Source organism: Oncorhynchus nerka, linkage group LG14 (genome assembly GCF_034236695.1).
Source record: "Oncorhynchus nerka isolate Pitt River linkage group LG14, Oner_Uvic_2.0, whole genome shotgun sequence".
Taxonomy (NCBI): domain Eukaryota; kingdom Metazoa; phylum Chordata; class Actinopteri; order Salmoniformes; family Salmonidae; genus Oncorhynchus; species Oncorhynchus nerka.
This window is the reverse complement of record NC_088409.1, coordinates 50,764,241-50,790,406: the sequence shown is the minus strand read 5'-3', so window position 1 is coordinate 50,790,406 and position 26,166 is coordinate 50,764,241. Positions and strand designations below refer to the sequence as shown.

General features: G+C 41.0%; 1 protein-coding gene and 1 long non-coding RNA gene across 5 annotated transcripts in view; one reads left to right on the top strand and one right to left on the bottom strand.

Annotated features, from left to right (window-relative positions):
• The window catches only part of LOC115141399 (failed axon connections homolog), a 31,048-nt gene extending 4,951 nt beyond the window's left edge, over window positions 1-26,097 (bottom strand). The window contains exons 1-4 of the mRNA XM_029680219.2: window positions 24,505-26,097; window positions 18,573-18,708; window positions 18,141-18,337; window positions 11,920-12,137 (exon numbers count right to left, since the gene is read on the bottom strand). Coding sequence (XP_029536079.1) covers window positions 11,920-12,137; window positions 18,141-18,337; window positions 18,573-18,708; window positions 24,505-24,764 — 811 coding nt within the window. The 5' untranslated portion in view covers window positions 24,765-26,097. The remainder of the gene's footprint in view (window positions 1-11,919; window positions 12,138-18,140; window positions 18,338-18,572; window positions 18,709-24,504) is intronic.
• Window positions 323-8,897, top strand: LOC135559652 (uncharacterized). Of its 4 annotated transcripts, none has more exons than XR_010458486.1 (3): window positions 323-684; window positions 5,746-6,242; window positions 8,091-8,897. It is a non-coding gene; the product is annotated as an uncharacterized LOC135559652 (long non-coding RNA). The 4 variants fall into 4 exon arrangements; XR_010458488.1 differs by lacking the exon at window positions 323-684 and adding an exon at window positions 695-1,773; XR_010458487.1 differs by lacking the exon at window positions 323-684 and adding an exon at window positions 695-2,529.
• Window positions 26,098-26,166: the final 69 nt, after the last annotated feature.

Below are 26,166 nucleotides of genomic sequence, written 5' to 3'. Positions count from 1 at the left end.
AATCAGAATACTATTATGTTGCTGTATAGATGTATGAATTTTCTTTTAATCCTAGTACTGAATATAATGTGTGTAAATATAATCAAGAATTAGAACAATGACTGTCTGTTCCTTGGTAGAAATGAATTAACTTATCGCCAGACTGGCTAGAATGCTTATCTACACAGGCAGACCTTGGCTCGGGTCATAAATTATCTAAATTAGGAGAGACGATGTGGGAAGGCTTGAGAACTATACAGCCTTTGTACCAGGGTGAAGAAGAGACGGGACAGTTCGAAAACTAATGACGTCATTTTTAGTTTATAACCTGTGATAAACTGTATCATGTTCAGTACTCTCGAGAATAAACGCTGCTGATGGATTTTGAGACTGGTCTCTGTCCATTTTATGCAAATAAGAGCCTTACAAATTCTTAGGAATTGACAGAGTGTTTAATTTTAATTGGGTATTAAAACATGTAGGAATTTAATTCCTGTAACAATTGGTCCTTCGAACCGGGATCTAAAATACCCGTCTCTGTCATCTGAAGGTCGTACGCCCCGAAAATCGTGCACGAGCGGGCTGGTCCCGTTATTTAAGACCGGGCCTCTGAATTGAGGATAAAGACCAGGCCGGTGTACACCCCAGACCGACAGGGATGGTGACTTGATCCAACGAACATTGCTTTTCCCAGTCGGCGAGAAGGTCAGTAGCCTATATTCTCGATTCTGGGGGGAATGATTTAAGTTATCTTTGATTTGATGTTCTATTTTTTTTTAAATTGATCAATAATGGGAGCTTTACTATTCCCACGGGGTTTTGTATGACCAACATACACTGGGTTTTGTATAACCGATATACACTGGGCAGGTTCATAAAAAACCTGCGGTAACGTGCACTACCGTAAATAAACTAAACTTAATCATGAGAGGCATGTTCGCCCGAGATGAGGGGATATTAAATAGGTGCTGGGGGATAGGACGGTGATCTTGTACAAATAGGATATTAACTAGGCGTGGGGAGACAGGAAGGGAATTATTTTCGGACAAGATAAACTCTGGGAGTATTGACCATCGTTCCGATTCAACAAATAGTACTGAAATAAAGTCCAAATGAGGAGGAGAGGGAAACCAAAATCTAGAGGAATGGGATAAAAGCCAAATCTATAGACAAGAGGTTCCAGGCGAGAGGGAAGCCTAATATAGCGAAGTGAGATAACGATATTAGTGTACTTTAAAAGCCCTCTGACACAACCTGATATAAGATGTTAACTAGGGATTTACGACCCCTGGGCTTATAGTTGTATAGGTAAGACCTAATATCCGATTCAACAGTCAAAGCTATTGATAAGGTTTCCATAAAGGAGAAAACACAAATAGAAATATATGCAGAAAGATGATAAGAGGAACACCTATTTTAGCCAAACATGGAGGAGCAAGTACGAATTTGATGAACGTTTAAATAAAGAAAAACTGGAATCAATGATTAAACAAATAAATAGGGTTAGTGAAGACAAGGCAGATAAACAACGGGCAGAGGGGCTAAATACAGCTAGGATATGGTTAGCCGAGGCAAGGAAGGGAGCTGAGAACAAAGGAAAAGAAAGGGAGACGTCCAAAATTTGACTCAGACAAAGAACCTGAATAGAAGCTGATACTACTAAAATAGTCAGGAAGGGTTTAAATTAGGACTATTTTCTGGGAATTCTCGGTGCCGGAGTTTGCGACTACAGATAATTATAATAATATAGTTATTGCCGGGGAAACTCAATCATTTCAATAGCGGGACACTAAGGTTCGTATCTCAGCTTTGACACCAATAGACTAAAATTGATTTTAGATTGTAATTCATCTATTTGTATGTTTTGCCTGGAAAAATATGGTCGCTAGTGTTTGTATAAGATATGAACTGAATGTTTAATATGTTGTTTAGGTTGAATTGAAAGAAAAATTCATTCAAAATAATGGCGAGACAATTTCGATATAATACTGTATTTTGCCCAAAATGATCTGCTGGAATAATGTATTGAGATGGGAGTCGTATTTAAATAAATGTATCATAGAAGAGAAAGTAACCTAAACCTGATTAATTTTAGGGAATAACGGAGAGATACGATAAAGTTTTGTGCCACCAGGATGTTGTATTTTTTTATGAATCGACTGACATACGATATAAATTTAGCACAGAACATGGTACGTTTAAATGTTGGGGTTTAGAAAGTTGAGAAGTTCGGTTGGTTTTACTTTGTCGATAGAATTTAAAGGAGAACTCAATCTGAATAGGGAATATATATTTGACAAGTGGCAGGCTGATTTGCGGCGTCATTACGTTGACTACACAACAACGTTCCTCAAATTATGACAGAGAAAATGGGCTGTGGCATTTAGAGGGAAAATGCGTGCATTATAGCTTTGAGTTACTTTTCAAAAGTGGCTAAAAGTTTCAAATACATTTTTTTTAAAGGAGCAGAATATCGTAGGGATAGTCTGAAAAGATGCAACAGAATTGCTAGGCGTTCCATTGGGCTATATTTGGCAATAATATAGGGAGGTAAGAATAGTTGAATCGTAAAAAGTTGTGGTTGTTTCCCGGGTATTGATTTTTGGTTTGGTAACGCCAGTGAATTCGATCAAGAAGTTAACGTATTCTAAAAATGATCTGTTTTCATTACGGGGAACAATGAAAGGTTTACAATAGAGTACGGCTGGATGGGACATGTTTTATTTTAAAGGGACAGTGCACGTTTATCACAGTTGTTTGAGTGTAAAGTATTTGGGGCGACAATTTGAAGGAAGACTGAATGTGAGTTACATGAAACATCGAGGAAATTTAAAACGAATGATTTGAGCGGATAACATAATTATTAGGTTTTGTTTTTGTAGTAAACGTTTGGGTTAAGGGGATTTCCCTGTTCCCAGAGACAAGATATCTTAAAGGGGTACACTCACATATGGAATATTAGGAGTTTTAATTAGACAAGTGAATACAAATGTTTAAAGATAAAGGGTTCTTTAATATGTCTAATACGGTATGGAAAACGAATGTAAAGGGGTGGTGTAACTTTTGACCAAGCTTCCATGGCTCTCCCAGTTGGTCTGATCAGCCACAGGGGGGAGCCATTTGAATAATGAATTTGTAGTCATGGGAGATACTCGGTTTTTAAAGTAAATTTATTATAAATGGAGTTTATAGTACTGCAACAAGAACAGAAATCATATTAATCATCGATAATAAATGGGGGTGGGTGGTCCTTTGAGGTTGGGACAGGACACCATTATTAAGCCAATAGGGCAGGAACATACATGATAGAAAGGTGATTTTATAAGCATAAAAATGATTTATGAAAATAAGTTGCAGTTCTTAGGGATGGTAAATTACGGTACATAAGGTATCTCAAACTATGAAACATATATTCAATTATTGATGTGACTGATTTTTAAGGTTAACCCATGTAATTTTTAGATAAAATACAGTGGATTCCCGAATGAGAGATTTCATTAACACAGGAAAGAGATAGGATATGTTTAGCATTCGTTTTGGCTTTAATTAAACAATTTGAATATTTTTATTTAAATAGTATTAAAGTTTGACAGGGATATATGACATCTGTGGAGATTCAGGATTAGGGATAGGATCGAGAACCTTAATTAACCTATATAAGGACTTTAGAAATTGACACCATAGACATGTTTTTCTAAAAAGAATCCATGAGTTTAGATAAAGCCAAACAGTGAGACATTTAGTTAAAATTTGGAAGCAACACAGTTGTTACAGAGCAGAGAGGAAATGAACACAGATACCTCTTAAAAGTAGATAAAACACTTGACAGAGAATTGGTACAGGATAAAAATGAATGGATGCCAAAGGGAGAATTGGACATGCATGATAATGTCAGAACATAAGGATAATTTACTAATCTTACCTAAGTTATTATTAAGGGTAGATAAGGTTGTTACCTGGGCAGAGCCAGGTATCAAAAGGGGGATGGGTAAGTTTGTGGTCTAGGATAGGACACTTAGTGCCTTTGCGAAAGTATTCGGCCCCCTTGAACTTTGCGACCTTTTGCCACATTTCAGGCTTCAAACATAAAGATATAAAACTGTATTTTTTTGTGAAGAATCAACAACAAGTGGGACACAATCATGAAGTGGAACGACATTTATTTGATATTTCAAATTTTTTTAACAAATCAAACACTGAAAAATTGGGGGTGCAAAATTATTCAGCCCCTTTACTTTCAGTGCAGCAAACTCTCTCCATAAGTTCAGTGAGGATCACTGAATGATCCAATGTTGACCTAAATGACTAATGATGATAAATACAATCCACCTGTGTGTAATCAAGTCTCCGTATAAATGCACCTGCACTGTGATAGTCTCAGAGGTCTGTTAAAAGCGCAGAGAGCATCATGAAGAACAAGGAACACACCAGGCAGGTCCGAGATACTGTTGTGAAGAAGTTTAAAGCCGGATTTGGATACAAAAAGATTTCCCAAGCTTTAAACATCCCAAGGAGCACTGTGCAAGCGATAATATTGAAATGGAAGGAGTATCAGACCACTGCAAATCTACCAAGACCTGGCCGTCCCTCTAAACTTTCAGCTCATACAAGGAGAAGACTGATCAGAGATGCAGCCAAGAGGCCCATGATCACTCTGGATGAACTGCAGAGATCTACAGCTGAGGTGGGAGACTCTGTCCATAGGACAACAATCAGTTGTATATTGCACAAATCTGGCCTTTATGGAAGAGTGGCAAGAAGAAAGCCATTTCTTAAAGATATCCATAAAAAGTGTTGTTTAAAAGTTTGCCACAAGCTACCTGGGAGACACACCAAACATGTGGAAGAAGGTGCTCTGGTCAGATGAAACCAAAATTGAACTTTTTGGCAACAATGCAAAACGTTATGTTTGGCGTAAAAGCAACACAGCTCATCACCCTGAACACACCATCCCCACTGTCAAACATGGTGGTGGCAGCATCATGGTTTGGGCCTGCTTTTCTTCAGCAGGGACAGGGAAGATGGTTAAAATTGATGGGAAGATGGATGGAGCCAAATACAGGACCATTCTGGAAGAAAACCTGATGGAGTCTGCAAAAGACCTGAGACTGGGACGGAGATTTGTCTTCCAACAAGACAATGATCCAAAACATAAAGCAAAATCTACAATGGAATGGTTCAAAAATAAACATATCCAGGTGTTAGAATGGCCAAGTCAAAGTCCAGACCTGAATCCAATCGTGAATCTGTGGAAAGAACTGAAAACTGCTGTTCACAAATGCTCTCCATCCAACCCCACTGAGCTCGAGCTGTTTTGCAAGGAGGAATGGGAAAAAATGTCAGTCTCTCCATGTGCAAAACTGATAGAGACATACCCCAAGAGACTTACAGCTGTAATCGCAGCAAAAGGTGGCGCTACAAAGTATTAACTTAAGGGGGCTGAATAATTTTGCACGCCCAATTTTTCAGTTTTTGATTTGTTAAAAAAGTTTGAAATATCCAATAAATGTCGTTCCACTTCATGATTGTGTCCCACTTGTTGTTGATTCTTCACAAAAAAATACAGTTTTATATCTTCATGTTTGAAGCCTGAAATGTGGCAAAAGGTCGCAAACTTCAAGGGGCCGAATACATTCGCAAGGCACTGTAGTGGCTAATAATAAATAAATTTAAAAGAATTTAGCTAACAAGTAGGCATAGAAGTTAAAGATATAATCAGATAGAACATATGAGAAACTGTTTGTTAACCAAGCCTGTATGTCCAAGATGTATGCACTACAGGTGAACTACAGGATAAGGTGATTCACTCAACCCAGTCCCAGAGGAGAATAAACGGGAAGCAGCACGGTGGGGAGGGGCCAGACCAAGCACTCCTGGTGACTGCCTTCGCGGTGAGGATAGACGGGAAGCAGCACGGTGGGGAGGGGCCATACCAAGCACTCCTGGTGACTGCCTTCGCGGTGAGGATAGACGGGAAGCAGCACGGTGGGGAGGGGCCATACCAAGCACTCCTGGTGACTGCCTTCGCGGTGAGGATAGACGGGAAGCAGCACGGTGGGGAGGGGCCATACCAAGCACTCCTGGTGACTGCCTTCGCGGTGAGGATAGACGGGAAGCAGCACGGTGGGGAGGGGCCATACCAAGCACTCCTGGTGACTGCCGTCGCGGTGAGGATAGACGGGAAGCAGCACGGTGGGGAGGGGCCAGACCAAGCACTCCTGGTGACTGCCGTCGCGGTGAGGATAGCCGAAGGAGCTCCCGGGGTGCGTATCACACATTGTAGGAGGGTAGGATACACTGACACTGTCGAACAATCACATAGGTAGGAGAGGAACCGCAACCTTTTAGGGTAAGGGGGGTCAAACTCCTGCTGAAGATTCCCTTATACCCGACTTTTCCCCAGCTGTGAGCGTTCATAGAAGTGAAGGTGTGTTTTGGCCTCTTGCTGGTGATATGTTTTCTGGGAAAAGGGTGGTGCTTCATCGGAGGGCTGTTTGTCTGAGCTGTCTTATCGTGGGTGCCATATTCCTGATACAGCACGTCCCACCTGAGTAAGCGGAGAGTGGTAATTGACAATGAGGATGTTATTCCAAACAAGCATAAGAGATCCCTAGATCTGGGTAGACAGGAAGTTAGAGAAGAGGTTGGGAAGGATCTCTCAATGGAGTTTTATGTAGACCAAATGGGGTCTCTAACTACATGGTAGTCTAGGACTCTAAGCCATTATGGTATATATCGGTGCAGGTCCCCATGTTGGTCGTGGACACAGGTCATAGCTCATACGGAGAGAGAGGGCTATATGAATCCACTCACCCACTAATGTGTTATTGACTTGTTAATTGTTTACTCCATGTGTAACTCTGTGTTGTCTGTTCACACTGCTATGCTTTATCTTGGCCAGGTCGCAGTTGCAAATGAGACCTTGTTCTCAACTATAGCCTACCTGGTTAAATAAAGGTGAAATAAAAAATAAAAAAATAAATGGAAGGAGGTGGAGTATAGTGAAGGTGAGAGTTTTTGACTGTAATCCAGAGAGAGGGATGTAATTGCATAAAGATACACCTTACCCTTTAAAAAGTAATGAAAGAGGATCTAGGGTTATGGTATGTTGGATATGACCAGTTTTTGGTCGACACCCTAGTACGGTTCCGGGTAGAGGAGGTTAGGCCAGTATGGTAAAGCTGTTCACGAAAGCAGGAATGCCAGATAATGACAGTTGCATTGATTTGCACTATTTATATCCACAGGTTCCCTTTAAATCAAGACTTCCTCCCTTTACAGTGACCAGAGGAGATTATTACCGTTTGGCCCGGTACAGTACTCTTGGGAAAAATGTAGGGGAAGTTAGTACCTGCAATTGGACAGAGAATATTACCACTGACGAGACCGTGTCTAATTTGACAGGTTGGTTGAACTCTGGGGAATTCAATAAGGTAAAGTGGGCCAGGGCTAACATCTGGAGATTGTGTGGGGTAATGATGTTAGGGCTAGGTTTTACCGACAGATTGGACAGGATTATGCTCCCTTGTACATTTGGGAATGCCTTTCACACTCATTCAACTCCAAGAAATGAAGTTGGCCAAACGGAAGAAAATAAGTACTCCATCTGGGTCTTTTGACGAGAGAGTATATATTGATAACATTGGGGTTCTACGGGGGATATCAGACGAGTTCAAAGCAAGAAATCAGATCGTAGCAGGATTAGAGTTAAGTATTATAAGAATGTGAACTGGATTAATTATATTGAGATGTATTGAGATGAATTATATTCTGCCAATTCATTCATTACATCTTGGATATGTTTGTTGGCTGGAAAGGGTGAGAGTGGGTGTAGATGATTTGTTTCTCGATGGCACAGCTCCGGACGAATCAGTGACCGAAGCCTCAGCTGGTTTGACCACCCTGGCTCACGGTTTGGCAGAAAACTCTGGGGTGGATCTTTCTTTGACTAATTGGGTTGATAGTATGTTTGGAAAATGGAAAAATGGAAAATGAAAATGGATCACTGTATTATGGGTTACCTTCATCTGTGTAACTGTTTTAGTTTTGTGTGAACTGGTTTAGTTTTGTGGCTATTGTCTAATTCATTGTGTATGATATCTAATTTCCAGGACTCTGGGGAAATCATTGAGAAAACAGATGGTGCGATATGGACTGATTCCAAGATCTGACCAGTGGAATGATGGATACATGCCTCAAACCTAAATAGATGAATGAATCCGGGTTCTTCATATGCGAGGAACTTATGTTTTTGATTAGAGCATTTTGATATTTAGAGATGTTAGGTTGTTTCTTGTTTCGATGAAGATTGTAACGAAAATTCTGATGAGAAGAGTTATGATTCTGATGTTGGCCTAAAAACAGTCAGTGTGAATGCAATAATTGGGTTATGTTTAGGTGATATTTTGATAACAATAAATATTTCTAATAAAAATAGAAGTATGCTTTTTAATATTTTAATAAAACTAGATGTGTGATTGGATCTATAATATTTAATCATTTTTTATCAATAATGACTCATTATGTATACATTTCAATCAGGACTGACTAATCAGAATACTATTATGTTGCTGTATAGATGTATGAGTTAAAAAAAAATCCTAGTACTGAATATAATGTGTGTAAATATAATCAAGAATTCCAACAATGACTGTCTGTTCCTTGGTAGAAATGAATGAACTTATCGCCAGACTGGCTAGAATGCTTATCTACACAGGCAGACCTTGGCTCGGGTCATAAATTATCTAAATTAGGAGAGACGATGTGGGAAGGCTTGAGAACTATACAGCCTTTGTACCAGGGTGAAGAAGAGACGGGACAGTTCGAAAACTAATGATGTCATTTTCAGTTTATAACCTGTGGTAAACTGTATCATGTTCAGTACTCTCGAGAATAAACGCTGCTGGTTGATTTTGAAACGGGTCTCTGTCCATTTTATGCAAATAAGAGCCTTACAAATTCTTAGGAATTGACAGAGTGTTTCATTTTAATTGGGTATTAAAACATGTAGGAATTTAATTCCTGTAACAAAGGTCTCTTTCATGATCATGTGAATGTCAATTGCAGTGGAAATGCTGGGATGTGTTATTCAATGACAATTATGTAAAAAGGTACTTATGATGCAACTATGATGGTGATAGGATAGGGATTACACGTATCACCCTGAATATTAATGCTATTCTCACTTCATGTTACACACAGACACTCAACCATGCAAATTGGCTGGGTTATTATTTATTTGGACATAACACATTATAGTCTTACTCTTATCCAGACATCATACATACCCTCACTACATCACATCCCATATCAAATCCAATTGTATTTGTCACACTCGCCGAATACAACAGGTGTAGTAGACCTTACAGTGAAATGCTTACTTACAAGCCCGTATTAACCAACGATGCAGTTTAAGAAAATACCAACAACAAAAAAGTTTAAGAAAAACAAATATTTAAAGAGCAATTGCGGGGCTATATTCAGGGGGTACCGGTACAGAGTCAATGTGTCAATGTGCGGGGGCACCGGTGTAGAGGTAATTAAGATAATTATGTACATGCAGGTAGGGCTGTTTAAAATACTCTTGGACCTAGACTTGGCGCTCTGGTACCGCTTGCTGTGCGGTAGCAGAGAGAACAGTCCATGACTAGGGTGGCTGGAGTCTTTGACGATTTTTAGGGCCTTCCTCTGACACCGCCTGGTATAGAGGTCCTGCATGGCAGGAAGCTTGGCCCCAGTGATGTACTGGGCCGTACGCACTACCCTTTGTAGTGCCTTGCGGTCGGAGGCCGAGCAGGCTCAATTCAAGATTACAACCAATTGATTACAGCATTACCCCAAAAATGGAAGAAGCAGGTGGCAGCGGGAGGAGGTAGGGAACTGGTCTGTCTGCCCAATATAAAGGATCAAAACTGGCGGAGGAATAAAAATAGCATAAATAGGAAAGTATACCAGTTTCATTTGAGAACCAGGATGTTGACAGCTGTGCCATACAGATTGCAAAATAGTATATGGTGCATAGAAATCCGAAGAAGGTGGCCAGCAGAGATAAGTGGGATGAGGCTGAGGGAAGCTGAGGGTTGGGATGTGGAATTGGAGACAAGTGGTAGTGGAGTTGCTGGGCGGGGGATAGAATGACGGTCAAAGAGAAAAGTAAAATAAAGTCAAAATAAAACATAACAAAAAGTATGTTTGAATGACACTGAGGGGCAGTGTTTTTACAGTGTAAAAGGTTTACAGTGTTTATCATATATGCATAGTCACTTTAACTATACATTCATGTACATACTACCTCAATTAGCCCGACTAACCGGTACACCCACACATCGGCTACCCGGACTATGTGCATTGTGTCCCGCCACCCACCACCCGTCAACCCCTCTTTTACGCTACTGTTGCTCTCTGTTTATCATATATGCATAGTTATTTTAACCATACCTACATGTACATACTACCTCAATTAGCCCGACTAACCGGTGCCTGTATATTGCCTCGCTACTGTTATTTTTCACTGTCTTTTTACTGTTGTTTTTATTTCTTTGCTTATCTATTCACCGAATACATATGTTTTACTTAAAAATCACACTGTTGGTTAGGGCCTGTACGCAAGCATTCTACACCTGTTGTATTCGGCACACGTGACAAATAAATGTTGATTTGATTTGATGCTGTGCAGGTGTTTGTACACATGCAATATACACACTCACATTCACGTGCACATTCACGGACACACACGTAAATAGTGCCATACATGCACTCAAACATATTCAGTTGGCCTTGCTGTTAGGATTTTTGTTGAGCTTGATGTCTTTTGTTCTTTTTGCATTGTTGTCTTCCTTTGTCTTTCTCTTTTATCCTCTTTTGTTCATTTTGTTGGTGCATTGGGGGGGTGGGGAATGAAATTATGGGGAATGGAACTTTTTTTCTCGGGGGGTACTTGGATGGTTGAGGGGCAGCTCTTGGGGAACTGTGGGGGGAGGGGGTCTTGGAGGGCTGATAGGAGATCTGTCGACGTGCCCTTGAGCTGGGCATTGACCCTGGTTGCTTATGTGTGGCGCTCTGAATGGGAGGCTGTTAGATGACTAATGTGATGTAGTTGTTGAACGACTTCACTGCAAGTATATTGTATGTTTTAAATATTCAATAAGAAAATAAACTATCAACACCAACTATCAACACCAACCAACCAACACCAACTACCATTATACCCACAGAGAAACACCCAGACAACCAGGAGAACAGTTTGACGTGATAGTAGTTATATTCAAAGCGTTAAAGTAAATTCAGATTGCACATATTACACTATAGTATACGACCTTGCAAAAATTTTACGCCAAAATCAATAGACATTCTCTGCTCTTTTCCCTACTAAAATACATTTGAAACACATATTGTAGTTGGAAGCACAGTGCACATACAGTATCTCACCGCTAGAGTGGAAGAGGGTCAAATGGATCTATGCATAAAGGACATACCCCACGACAAAGTAAATCTTACAGTGAACTTCAAATGACCCCGTGTTATAATCGATACCGGATCATTAGGAAGCCTTCCTTAACCCTTGTTCCTCATATCTCCATCATCAGTAGCCAATTCCTCAACACTCTGACAATACTGTGAGAGCATTAAGAAATTGGCCACGTCATCAGTTGTTCTTCAGTTGCCCCTAGTCTCTCCCTGAATCCCAAATCATCCCCTAGTCCCTACCACCTAGGCACTTGTGCAGATATGAAAGGATTGGATCACTGCAAGTAATATGGTTGTTGCTCCATTCTTCCCTCTGATAGGCCAGGTAGAATTGTTGCTATATTGCTTACACCTGTCCGATCCTCTCATATCTACACAAGAGCCTAGGCCTAAGGGTAGTGTCTAAGGGTTGATTTGGGATTAACCCTCTGTCTACCCCTAACCTCCCACCCCCCTGTACCCCTCCATACATACCGAGCAGTTCGGCCAGCGTGTGCATGTCCTTCTCCATCAGCTTGTAGACTTCCTCCTTGGAGAAGCGTCCGATGCCATGGCCGTACATCTCCCTTTGCACCATGCTGCTGTTCAGGTGGCCGAGGATCCACTTTAGCATGTCACTGAGAGGACCAGTGACTGGCAGCATCTTCTGGGTCTCCTCCAGGTTGTCTACCCACTGGCAATAGGCTATTGTCCTGTATAGAAACACAAATATACAGGTTATAGTACAGTCTTATATAGAAACACACAGATAGCTTGTCTACTGGCAGTAAGCTATTGTCTTGTATAGTTACACAAACATAATACAGGTTATTAACCCAGTGGTAGTATAGTGTAATCATATGAAAACACTCACACTGTGTGTACAAAACATTAGAATCACCTGCTCTTTCCATGACATAGACTGACCAGGTGAATCCAGGCTGGCTGATATAAACTGTAGGCCTCTAGCAGCCCAGTAGGCATTAAAACAGGGTGGCAGGGAGACAGCAAGCAGAGAGAAAGTACAGAACAGCGAGAAAACCCTCCATCGGTTTCAATAACTGCTTTTATATTGCAGATATATATAATCACACACACTACCGTTCAAAAGTTTTGGGTCACGTAGAAATGTCCTTGTTTTCCACGAAAACATACATGAAATGAGTTGCAAAATGAATAGGAAATATAGTCAAGACGTTAACAAAGGTTATAAATAATGATTTTTCATTTGAACAATAATTGTGTCCTTTGCTTTGTCAAACAATCCTCCATTTTCAGCAATTACAGCCTTGCAGACCTTTGGCATTCTAGTTGTCAATTTGTTGAAGTAATCTGAAGAGATTTCACCCCATGCTTCCTGAAGCACCTCCCACAAGTTGGATTGGCTTGATCGGCACTTCTTACATACCATACGGCCAAGCTGCTCCCACAACAGCTCAATAGGGTTGAGATCCGGTGATTGTGCTGACCACTCCATTAGACAGAATACCAGTTCTTGCATAGTTTGGAGCTGTGGTTTGGGACATTGTCCTGTTGTATGAGGAAATTAGCTCCAATTAAGCACCATACAGGGTATGGCATGGAGTTGCAAAATGGAGTGATAGCCTTCCTTCTTCAAGATCCCTTTTACCCTGTACTAATCTCCCACTTTGTCATGCCCTGACCTTAGAGAGACGTTTTATTTCTATATTTGGTTAGGTCAGGGTGTGATGTGGGGTGGGAATTCTGTTTTCTGTTTCTTTATTTCTATGTTTTGGCTGGGTATGGTTCTCAATCACGGACAGCTGTCTATCGTTGTCTCTGATTGGGAATCATACTTAGGTAGCCCTTTTTCCCCTCCTTCAGTGTGGGTAGTTAACAAAGTTAAGGGCACTTAGCCCTGTAAGCTTCGCGGTCGTTTTGTATTGTTTATTGTTGGCGACATCATTTAAAAAAAAAAGAATATGTACGCCCACCACGCTGCACCTTGGTCCGCTTCTTAGGACGTCCGTGACACACGTTACCACCACCAAAGCACCCCCAGACCATCACATTGCCTCCACCATGCTTGATAGATGGTGTCAAGCACAGAGTGTGCAAAGCTGTCATCAAGGCAAAGGGTGGCTATTTTGAAGAATCTCAAATATGTTTTGATTTGTTTAACACTTTTTGGGTTACTACATGATTCCATGTGTTATTTCATAGTTTTGTTTTCTTCACTATTATCCTACAATGTAGAAAATAATACAAGTAAGAAAAACCCTTGATTGAGTAGGTGTGTCCAAACTGTTGACTGGTACTGTATATACATATCTTTCTAAAATATATTTTCCACTAATCGTACTTAGGCTTCTAATTCCAGCTTAAACATACTATATACATTTTATGGACACAAACTATTTTGCAATAGTTATCTTTTGTTTGCTTTCCTTCTGCTACCCTCAACCCCTCCCATCCATTTCTGAAGACCATCCAGCTTGATTTCTATTTGTCATATATTTTTTAACTGCCGTTTAACAAAAGTTCTGAACATACACACATTTTTCAGACACAGTATTTTTTTACATTGGTTATCTTGCCATATTTTTCAACTGGGCTGTGATGTTTCACAAAGTTATGACACTTTCTATTCTCATAGTTGAGACAGATTTAGCAAAAAAATATTTTTTTAATTTACAAAGTATTATTATATTATTAATCGATTTGATCGACTTTTCAAATCACCCAGTAGTGCTATCTGGAGAGTTAGCTCCAGGTAAATGTTTCAATTCTTCGGCCATTCCTGGATCTGTGACCAAAAATTAGCTACATCTGGACAAGTACCAAAATAAATTATCTAATGACTCTGCCACCTTGCAGCAAAATCTGCAGAGCTGGGAAGGTGGTATCCCCCATATATATATAACATTATATTGGTTGCAAGAATTTTGTATAATCATTTAAATTGAAACGTTTTAAGTTTTGAATCCAGCTTCGTCTTGCGTGTCAATTCATAAACCATGTGCAATGGAATCGCTACATCGAAAATCTCTTCCCAACTTTTGGGCTCCCGAGTGGCGCAGCGGTCTAAGGCACTGCAACTCAGTGTTAGAGGCGTCACTATATACCCTGGTTCAATTCCAGGATGTATCACAACCGGACGTGATTGGGAGTCCCATAGGGTGGCGCACAATTGGCCCAGCGTCGTCCGGGTTAGGGTTTGGCCAGTGTAGACCGTCATTGTAAATAAGAATTTGATCTTAACTGACTTGCCTAGTTAAATAAAGGTTAAATAAATAAATAAATAAATATATATATATAGTACAGCTGTAAATATTTTGATCCTTAAATGAAACAGGTATATCTTTTTCTTTATCGTGATTTTCGTTAACCAATATAGGTCTACAGTTTTCTGTTCCCAAAACTAGAATCTATTACAAACTGAGTGGACTAAGTTTTTTAGATTTGACCCTTTGCCAAAGTTTTAAAAAATGGCATTGTTTATAAGGAGTTCAAGTGCAAATTGAGTTATTGCACACTTGCACTTTACAGAGTAGGCGTTCCTTAACGGAAATATGTAAATACGTGCTAGAATGCGCCAACAGGATCTCGGTATCTCGTGCTTGGATCTACCCCCTACTTGCTTGTTCTGCCCACTATGACTAATTTGTTCCAATTGGAAACGACAGGCTGTGGTCTATCTTGGGTTAGTTCCAAAAAACATCTTTGCTGCCACTGTATAATGTGTTGTTGTTTTTTTTACCATACCATCTCCTGCTCCAACACTCTAAGAAGGCAATGAGATCAGAGACATTCTGAATTAATCTTTCACCTTCAGTTATCAGGACAAAAGTAAAAACCAGACAGACCTGAGATCAAATCATAATAACTATTTAAATGCTTTCAATACCATTAAACAGTGCCCTTAATTATAACAACTTGAGCTCTACACAATAGGAATGGAAGACTAATTTACTAAACCAAACATTGGATCTAATATACAGTACACGTACATTGTGACCAGCACAATCTTACATACCAGGGCCCAGATTCACAAAACACTTCTTACGCAAAAACATAAGAACCTTCTTAAGAAAAAAAAAAAAGTTCATAAGACAATTCGTAAGTGCAATTCCTCAACAATATCTTTAGATGTTATGATTTTCTTGCGAACTTCTCAAATATCTTCTTAATTTGTTTGTTGCTAGGCAACCGATTTAGCTAGCTATCTAGCTAGTAATCATGTTAACATATTTCCTACAGAGATTACTGTTCTAAGACATGTTCTTGGGTTTAAAATAATCAATACTGAAACTTTCAGATGAAGTTTGTGTGAATAAAACATGTTCAATTGCTTTCATGATCTTATTCTCTCACTGACCTGAGTTTAAGATGAGGGTTTAGCTATAAGAAATAGCGCAAGAAATTTCCAACAACCTTTGAGGAATATCAACTTTGCTTAGCTTTCTTCATAAGTCCATAGCTAAGGAAAAAATTGCAGTTAAGAAGAAATGTCTTCTAAAGAAGGTTTTGTGAATCTGGGCCCTGAGGCATATTTCTGTCACAGAGCAGCCCTCCTCTCCATGTTGTCATAGCAACTTCAATCAATAATTTACCAGCCTGAAGAGCTGTATATGATCTCAGCATGCTGTAACCTATGCTGCTAACCTCAGCTGGCCAAACAGAGCAACAAGCAGCCCAATAGTCCTGCACAGCCATAAATAATGTAATCAATAGTAAACCTAGCCTGTGAGGGGGGTAAGAGGAGAGAGACTAGAGAAGGAGGTGATAAGGGAAAAAGAAGACAGGAGAAAAACCGAGAGAAAAGAGAGAGTGAGAGAAAGGTAGTGGAAATGAGAGTTATATGAATGACCCTTACTCTACAGCTGCAGAGCAATATTATGACACCCCCTCCCTCCACTGACTGATATCTCACCCTGTAAATATTGCGGAAAAGAGCTTGATGAGCAAGTATGCACTCCCTCCTCTTTTCTTTGACATTCATGCACAGAAACAAATGCTTTTAAATGTGTCATTCATCAGACTACCTCTCCCTGGGCCCCAACCAGGAAAGGATCAGGCTGCGTCCAAAATGGCACCCTGTTCCTTACAAAGAAGTGCACTATATCAGGAATAGGGTGCCATTTGGGATGCAGTATCAGTGACTTCCCAGCAGAAGCCTCACCAGGACAGATGCCCGACAGTGACTCACCGATAATGTAGACTCCCAGGCATTTACTGTAAGTAAATCCGTAATGTAGCTGTGGATGACAACTTGGGAATACTATAGTGAGTGACCTTAGCCGGTCCCAATTCATTCCCAACCCTCCCCTTGGCACTAAACCCTTCAATCTTTGCAGATCTTGAAGATGGAGGCAATATGGTGGGAACTTTACCACTACACTGCTTATACACTACATGACCAAAGTTTGTCAAACTTCTCATTCTAAAATCATGTGCATTAATGTGGAGTTGTTCTCCACATTGCTGCTATAAAAGCCTTCACTCTTCTGTGAAGGCTTTCCACTAGATGTTGGAACATTGCTGCGGGGACTTGCTTCCATTCAGCCACAAGAGCATTAGTGAGGTCGGGCACTGATGTTGGGCGATTAGACCTGGGCTCGCAGTGAGCATTCCAATTCCTCCCAAAGGTGTTCGATGGGGTTGAGATCAGGGCTCTATGCAGGCCAGTCAAGTTCTTCCACACCGATCTCGGCAAACCATTTTTGTACGGACCTCGCTTTGTGCATGGGGGCATTGTCATGCTGAAACAGGAAAGGGCCTTCCCCAAACTGTTGCCACAAAGTTGGAAGCACAGAATCGTCTAAATTGTCATTGTGTGCTGTAGCGTTAAGACTGGAACTAAGGGGTCTAGTCCGAACTATGAAAAACAGCCCCAGACCATTATTCCTCTTCCACCAAACTTTACAGTTGACAGTATGCATTGGGGCAGGTAGCATTCTCCTGGCATCCGCCAAACACAGATTTGTCTGTTGGATTGTCAGATGGGTTAGGGTGATTCATCACTCTAGAGAACGCTTTCCCATTGCTCCAGAGTCCAATGGCTACGAGCTTTACACCACACCTGCCGACGCTTGGCATTGCGCATGGTGTTCTTAGGCTTGTGTGCGGCTGCTCGGCCATGGAAACCCTTTTCATGAAGCTTCTGACGAGCAGTTCTTGTGCCGACGTTGCTTTTAGAGGCAGTTTGGAACTCGGTAGGGAGTGTTGCAACCGAGGAAAGACCATTTTTACACGCTTCCGCACTTGGTGGTCCCGTTCTGTGAGCTTGTGTGGTCTACCGCTTCGCGGCTGTACCATTGTTGCTTCTAGTTGTTTCCACTTCACAATAACGGCACTTACAGTTGACCGGGGTAGCTCTAGCAGGGCAGAAATTTGACGAACTGACTTGTTGGAAAGGTGGCATCCTATGACGGTGCCACGTTGAAATTCACTGAGCTCTTCAGTAAGGCCATTCTATTGCCACTAGTTGTCTATGGAGATTGCATGGCGGTGTGCTTGATTGTATACACCTGTCAGCAACGGGTATGGCTGAAATCCCTGAATCCACTCATTTGAAGGGGTGTCCACATACTTTTGTATATATAGTGTACCTATCTAGACTCTTCAGACATGCTAACATCAAGGCTTAAGGGCCAAGGGGGAGGGTAGAGAGCAATTTGGGAACGGCTGTGACATATATGGAGTCACTAATGTAGCAGTGGAGGACAAGGGGTTATATTAATTGACTGAGTCACCAGTAGAGGTGCTCCTCCACCATCTTGGTGACAGCCCGGGACACAGCTCTTTCCTGGGGACTGAGGTTCTTGTTGAGGTTGACGCCCAGCTTCTCTTCCAGGAAGTCAATGATGAACTCTGACCCCGACACCTGCTGCCAGTTATACTCAATCCATGGCATCTTGCCCTGCGGAGAGAGTTTCCCATCAAAGTAGTTCTGCAAGGGGGAGAACAGAATGGGGTTCAGCACTGGGAAATTGACACACTCTAGTTGTTTCTGAATATGTAGGACTGGTTTCGCAGACTCAGATTAATCCCTGGACATAAAACAACATGCATAAAGAGAATTTCCATTTAAAGTGCTTTTTAGTCCAGGAATGTAAGCTTCATCTGTGTGCAGGAAACCAGTTCTACTTTTCAAGTTCTACTTTATCATACACAGGCTATTGTACCTGGTAGGGCAGGTCCACCATGCGTAGGTAGGTCTCCATCTTGAGGCAGAATGGTGAGAGGCTGGGGACCCCCGTGTTTGGCCTGGAGAACTGGTGGAGGATGATGGCATCTTTAGAATCCAACTCCTGCTCCTTCCTAGAAAACACCCAGGGAGAAAAAGGCCAACTGAAAAGGTGTGCTATACTGAGACAACAGCAAACTAGTACACAGGTGGGAGCCCCATGAGATAAAATACTTGAAAACAATTGTTTTATCTCTGTGGCAGCCACTTTAAGTCATCAACGTTTCTGTGACAACAGTACAGCTATTTCCAGGTCAGTTTGTGTTGTGAGAACAATATCATAACTCACCCTGATTGGAGATCAGAGAGGAGAGAGTAGGATTAGTTACATCTCTGTTTCAGGCTCTTAGTAATCTCACTGGGAGGATAGGGTCTCACCTGGTGCCTATTATATAATGGTGACACAGCAGCGAGAGGAACTAGTCTTCAATTCCCTGAGCTCTGTGTTACAGATGGAATTTCCATACAAGGACCGATGAGCACCAACATGTGAAGTTCATAGAACCATGTGAAATTGTTTGTCAAATGAAAGTGAAGACTCTATATTTTTGAGAAATTAAGGCATATATACAGTGGGGCAAAAAAGTATTTAATCAGCCACCAATTGTGCAAGTTCTCCTACTTAAAAAGATGGGAGAGGCCTGTAATTTTCATCATAGGTACACTTCAACGATGACAGACAAAATGAGAAAAAAAATCCAGAAAATCACATTGTAGGATTTTTTATGAATTTATTTGCAAATTATAGTGGAAAATAAGTATTTGGTCAATAACAAAAGTTTATCTCAATACTTTGTTATATACCCTTTGTTGGCAATGACAGAGGTCAAACATTTTCTGTAAGTCTTCACAAGGTTTTCACACACTTATTGTTGGTATTTTGGCCCATTCCTCCATGCAGATCTCCTCTAGAGCAGTGATGTTGCTGGGCAACACGGACTTTCAACTCCCTCCAAAGATTTTCTATGGGGTTGAGATCTGGAGACTGGCTAGGCCACTCCAGGACCTTGAAATGCTTCTTACGAAGCCACTCCTTTGTTGCCAGGGCGGTGTGTTTGGGATCATTGTCATGCTGAAAGACCCAGCCACATTTCATCTTCAATGCCCTTGCTGATGGAAGGAGGTTTTCACTCAAAATCTCACGATACATGGTCCCATTCATTCTTTCCTTTACACAGATCAGTCGTCCTGGTCCCTTTGCAGATAAACAGCCCCAAAGCATGATCTTTCCACCCCCATGCTTCACAGCAGGTATGGTGTTCTTTGGATGCAACTCAGCATTCTTTGTCCTCCAAACACGACGAGTTGGGTTTTTACCAAAAAGTTATATTTTGGTTTCATCTGACCATATGACATTCTCCCAATCTTCTTCTGGATCATCCAAATGCTCTCTAGCAAACTTCAGACGGGCCTGGACATGTACTGGCTTAAGCAGGGGGACACGTCTGGCACTGCAGGATTTGAGTCCCTGGTGGCGTAGTGTGTTACTGATGGTAGGCTTTGTTACTTTAGTCCCAGCTCTCTGCAAGTCATTCACTAGGTCCCCCCGTATGGTTATGGGATTTTTACTCACCGTTCTTGTGATCATTTTGACCCCACGGGGTGAGATCTTGCGTGGAGCCCCAGATCGAGGGAGATTATCAGTGGTCTTGTATGTCTTCCATTTCCTAATAATTGCTCCCACAGTTGATTTCTTCAAAACAAGCTGCTTTCCTATTGCAGATTCAGTCTTCCCAGCCTGGTGCAGGTCTATAATTCTGTTTCCGGTGTGCTTTGACAGCTCTTTGGTCTTGGCCATAGTGGAGTTTGGAGTGTGACTGTTTGAGGTTGTGGACAGGTGTCTTTTATACTGATAAAAAGTTCAAACAGGTGCCATTAATACAGGTAGCGAGTGGAGGACAGAGCTGCCTTTTAATGAAGAAGTTACAGGTCTGTGAGAGCCAGAAATCTTGCTTGTTTGTAGGTGACCAAATACTTATTTTCCACCATAATTTGCAAATAAATTCATTACAAATCCTACAATGTGATTTTCTGGATTTTTTTTCTTCTCATTTTGTCTGTCATAGTTGAAGTGTACCTATGATGAAAATTACAGGCCTCATCTTTTTAAGTGGGAGAACTTGCACAATTGGTGGCTGACTAAATACTTTTTTGCCCCACTGTACATTCCGTTACCAAAAACCCACATATCTTTAAGATGTTTGCTAATTTCTCTCCATAATGAGGGAGGATAATGACATTTCACAGAAGTAACAAGTATAGGTAGACCTACCAATTAGTTAGTGTTTTTACTGATATCAAGTTTGTCTATGAATTAAGTAATTTAAAACTCGTAATTCTGTTACCAAATCGGTAACTGAATTATTGCAAAATCAGTAACGGAATTACTGCAATTTAAATGGGAAATCATACTAGTCACACATCACACTTGGGTCACCTGCTACAGTCCTCCCTTCAACTGGCATACTGTAATGTTCAGCACATAACTGTGTTTCCCTTTCTGTTACCTCTTGGTCAAATCAGAGAGGAAGAGGTGAAGAGAGAGGTTTTACTGCTGTCAAAATCTGTCCATGATACCGATAAGCAGACTGCCTGTCTTCCCGCCTTTTGGACAACAACTCCCATTGTTAGGGCGTCTCAGGTCTTACAGCATCTCAGGTCAAAGCAAGACTGTGAAAACAGTCTGGACAACACCTTCCTCTCTCTCTGCTGCTCTCTCTATTTTTTTCTCTCTCCAGTTAATGTCACATCTCCTGGCTCTTACTGTAATAAGCATCCTCATTGAACATTGAAAAGTAGTTGGAATTTGGTCATTCTGCCCTGGCTGGACCAAATCTGAACCAAGCACAGTACAGCACAGTAGAGAACAATAGAGTACAGAATAGTACTGTAAAGAAAAGTGGAGTACTATACTGTACAGTAGAGCACACAAGTACTCTGCTGAACTCTACTGTAATGTGCTGTGCTCTACTGTGATGTCCAAACATAGACGTCTATGATGGTTTCGGATTTGGTCTGGTCCGGACCAACCAAATGTGATTTTGTTTGGGGGTGGAGGTCAACACAATAATATTCAGTGTGTAGAATAATACCCAAATATGCAAAAGAAGGATATTGCATATTTCTACATGTGTTTACCTATTCAGGATACAGCACCATGAAAATATGATATTCATATATCAATCACATTTATTTATGAAGCCCTTATAACATCAGCTGATGTCACAAAGTGCTATACAGAAACCCAGCGTAAAACCCCAAACAGCAAGCAATGCAAATGTAGAAGCACAGTGGCTAGGAAAAACTCCCTAGAAAGGCAGGAACCTTGAAAGAAACCTAGAGAGGAACCAGGCTCTGAGGGGTGGCCAGTCCTCTTCTGGCTGTGCGGTGTGGATATTATAACAGTACATGGCCAAGATGTTCAAATGTTCATAGATGACCAGCAGGGTCAAATAATAATAATAATAATCACAGTGGTTGTAGAGGGTGCAACAGGCGAGCACCTCAGGAGTAAATGTCAGTAGGCTTTTCATAGCCGATCATTCAGAGTTAGAGACAGCCGGAGAGAGAGAGAGAGTCGAAAACAGCAGGTCCGGGACAAGGTAGCACTTCCGGTGAACAGGTTAGGGTTCCATAGCCGCAGGCAGAACAGTTGAAACTGGAGCAGCAGCACGGCCAGGTGGACTGGGGACAGCAAGGAGTCATCAGGCCATGTATATATATCCATAATTATCCATTTTTGTATAGTACAGATCATGGACCCATGATGTAATTTAGTTACCGTAACTATATTACCAGTTGTAAATCCACTTCAGCAACTGTAGTACAATAACAAACAAAACAATTCTAACTCAAGGTGTCATGTCATAGCTGACACCCCATTCTATCTGCAGAATTTTTAAAATCTTAATTCTGAGTAGATATTTAACCGTTTTTGCATTAAAAACTGAGGGAGATTTTTATGTTACAAGACTTTGCATCTGCACAGTTCTTCCAGTAAATGTGATTTTGTGAAATGTTCTGTGTAAATTGATCAAAGTTGTCTTTGTGCATAAAGTTGTATGGTTTGTTAAACTTCGAAATGAATGTTTTTTTTTGGTTGGCATACATTTTAAAATGACTTCTTTTCTAGAAGTCCAGGGCCTAGGCCAACTGCAAAATGGGTATTTATTTTTGGTGCAGGGAAGTCTTCCATGAAGTGTGTGTGTAATCTAAGTCAAAGCGTAATTCTGTTACCGTTGAATTGCCCTAGAACAACCTGTCCCTTCACTATATTTAAGTCACCAGTCTAAACACTCATGCACACAAGTATACACAGATACAATACACAATTTCACAATAATGAGATAAATAATGAGATGGTAAAGTCCTCATCATATTACTGACTCCATGGTATTCAATGGGCCTACAGCAGGAAAAGGAAAACTCTGGGATTTGTCTGAACTTCTATTTCAATCCTCTACTACCCTTGAAATCAAGGCCTGTGAGGTGAATCATGCTTGTGAAAATCTGATAAGGGTCCTTGCATTTCCACCCCACAGTTTTTAATGGTGGGTGACTGACACTGACATAAATTTTGGCTTTAATAATTAAACATAACCTACAGTACAGGGGCATGCTGCCTTGCAATTACTCTAGTTCATACCTAAATGAATGTAATGAATTATAGCCTACATATGTCCAAGAGAGCAGGAATGGACTCCATCCAAAGTCAGTTACATCAGCAGGCATTTTGTAACACCTTGAAATTCGACTTGAATTTATGGAAATAAATATGCATGTATATAAATGATAGCCTACTTTGGCTAATCAAATGTATAGGATAGGTTTTCGGTACAATGATCTTGCGCAGGACAGTCTACGACAGAATAAACAACTCACATTCCCACAAAATGTCGCTCTCCACACAACTGTGGTGTTGAAACCATCGAAACGACGCAGGCTACGTCGCGGAAATTCTGGACCGTGCAAAAGAAACACTATTGTATTCAGGGGTAGATACAGGGAGTTCCTTTGAGAATAATTACTCAAAGGGATTGCATAGAACAGACATGCTGCAGGTTTACAGTCAAACTGTAGTTTTCTATGGTAGAAGCATGATAATAGTAGGTTTATGCGACGTGATTCAGCAATGTTTCCAAATTAGGAAATGCAATGCCATTCCTGTGACAGATTATATGGAGCCACTGTTACAGAATGTACCAAAAACGCCTAAATGCTTGAGATACGACTGTGTGGGGACAGGAGCCCCATTCATTATGTTAACAATAGGCCTGGATTAATCTTCCTTCTCAAAGATTAAAACAGACGCATTTCATTCAACATTAGGCTACAAACGTCCGCTTTCACTAAACATAAATCTTAAAATAGCTCACGTGAGAGGTTAGTAAAGGTAATTCTGACACCACTGCTGCAGTGCTAGAGAAATTCATATTTACGCTCAGGATATGGCATAAGACCTGACGCGTAATTTTCCACATTCCAATATTTTTGCATCTCCTGTCCTTGCCTCCTTGGGGGGGGGGGACTATATCATCAAACAGCTGCACATTCTAGCCTACAGTGCAGGAAGGGATGATTCCGCGAATATATGAACAAAGGTAAACAAACGACAGCAATATTCAGTTTTTCAGAGATGTCAAGAGCAGCTGTTCAAAAGTGACAGCAAGTGCGCACCCCCAGGAAACACACTCTCAGCCCATCCCCGAGGGTATGAATTATTTTATAAAGTTAGATCATTATTGTGAATATAGTAGATTAAGCCTACGCAAACACAGCCTAAGCATCACACAAATGCACACATTTGATCATGTGAACCAATACCCTTGCAGATTGTGTCATTGGAGCATATTTTTGCCATTGTAGCCTACCTGATGGCGAGCAGCTCGTGTAATAGGTAGGCAGCAGCAGCGAGGAGGGCACCGCCGGTGATATAGATGGTTTTCTTCCACCAGGAATCCGACCCCAATCCCGACATGGTCCCACCGTAGTCCTGTTGTAAAGGGATTGCGACGATATAGCCATATAGAGAGTGAGGCTCGTCGGAGCCACATATCCCCAAGGGCAGGCTGTGATTCCGCCCGAGTTCAACCACACACGGTCGGGACGAGGCGAAACCAGACCCCCACATACTCTATCAATCGCCGCGTGGCGCCTGCGTTCTCTCGCAAACCACTCTCGGCTTCATCAATATGTCACAACAGTCCTATGTTGCATGGCGATATGCTATTTAATATATGCTATCTGCCAAACATTAGAAATATACATATTCCGGCCTGATGGTGCCCGCACCCCCAGCTCGGCATCCTCCGCCAGCCCTCGGAGCCTTTGTCTGTTCCAATGGAAACTAGTGGCAGACTGAGTACTTCCCTAACATCTGAGCCTCATGACAACAAAACCACCACACAAGTTGATGGGGATAGTTTGGGTTTATGCGGTTTTTGATTTGAAATCATTTTAAAAAACGAAGGCTTTAATATAGGGCAATAGGCCAGGCCTTATATCATGATTATAAAGACATATGTAAAATACATTGCATTTACATTGATTTCGAAATGCAAATTAAATGGTTTAAGCAATTGTGTTGTTTTCTTGGAGCAATGTTATATGGGCAATTTCACTATTCATTGTCACTAAGTCCTGCAATATCTCCATAGCAACATTTAGGCTTAGTGTTTAGCCATTATTGAATGCACAACACACTCTTCGAGTGCTATAACTACTGGTGCATGTTCAACAACGTGCTTGCATAGCAGGTGCATGCTTTTGGCTACTTTAGCTAAAGTCGGTTATACTCACATTGCAGTAACTTCGGAAGTGTAAAAAGGCATTCATCTTGGAGAATACATGCGACCAATGTGCTTTCCGTTGTGATTGTTTGGACCATACCTAATATTGCGAAACAACTTCGCTTGAAAACTGGATTGCGCTTTCGTAAGAATTATATAATGTAAATTCAGTTACATCACTGGTACCCCTCAGTCTTGGGCTAGTGCCAACCAACAATGTATATAAACCCTAGATTGATTTTACTATGTATTGGCCATTGAGAGGCTTTGAAGCCACCGGTCGGGCAAATTGGCACTCCCCAGTTGGAACAGTCCTTCATAGGAATGAATGGAATTCTACAGTATTTCAATTTAATGTTAAGAACAAAATTACATGTATTTAAGTATTTTTTTGTTGTAGTGGGGACCGTAACATTAATCTCTCAAAAAAAAAAAAGATATACTTGGAAGAAAATGTTTTTATTTTTTATGTTAAGCTCACATAAATAATTTAAAAGTGCATTACGGTGTATGTAATAGAATAAACGAGGCAAACACTAATGTATACATTAATACATGGATTTCTATAGCTTCCAAAATATATTTTTTTACAACGGTGGGAGAGTGCCAAGATGGAGGCATGGGGGCCTATCAGTCATCGAGTGTATATATAAATTATTGGTGCCAACCCAGTGCCGCCTGCTACCATGCGCTCTGCTTTCCCCAAACCGGTTCGGGGTCAGCATCGCACCTCAGAATAAATGT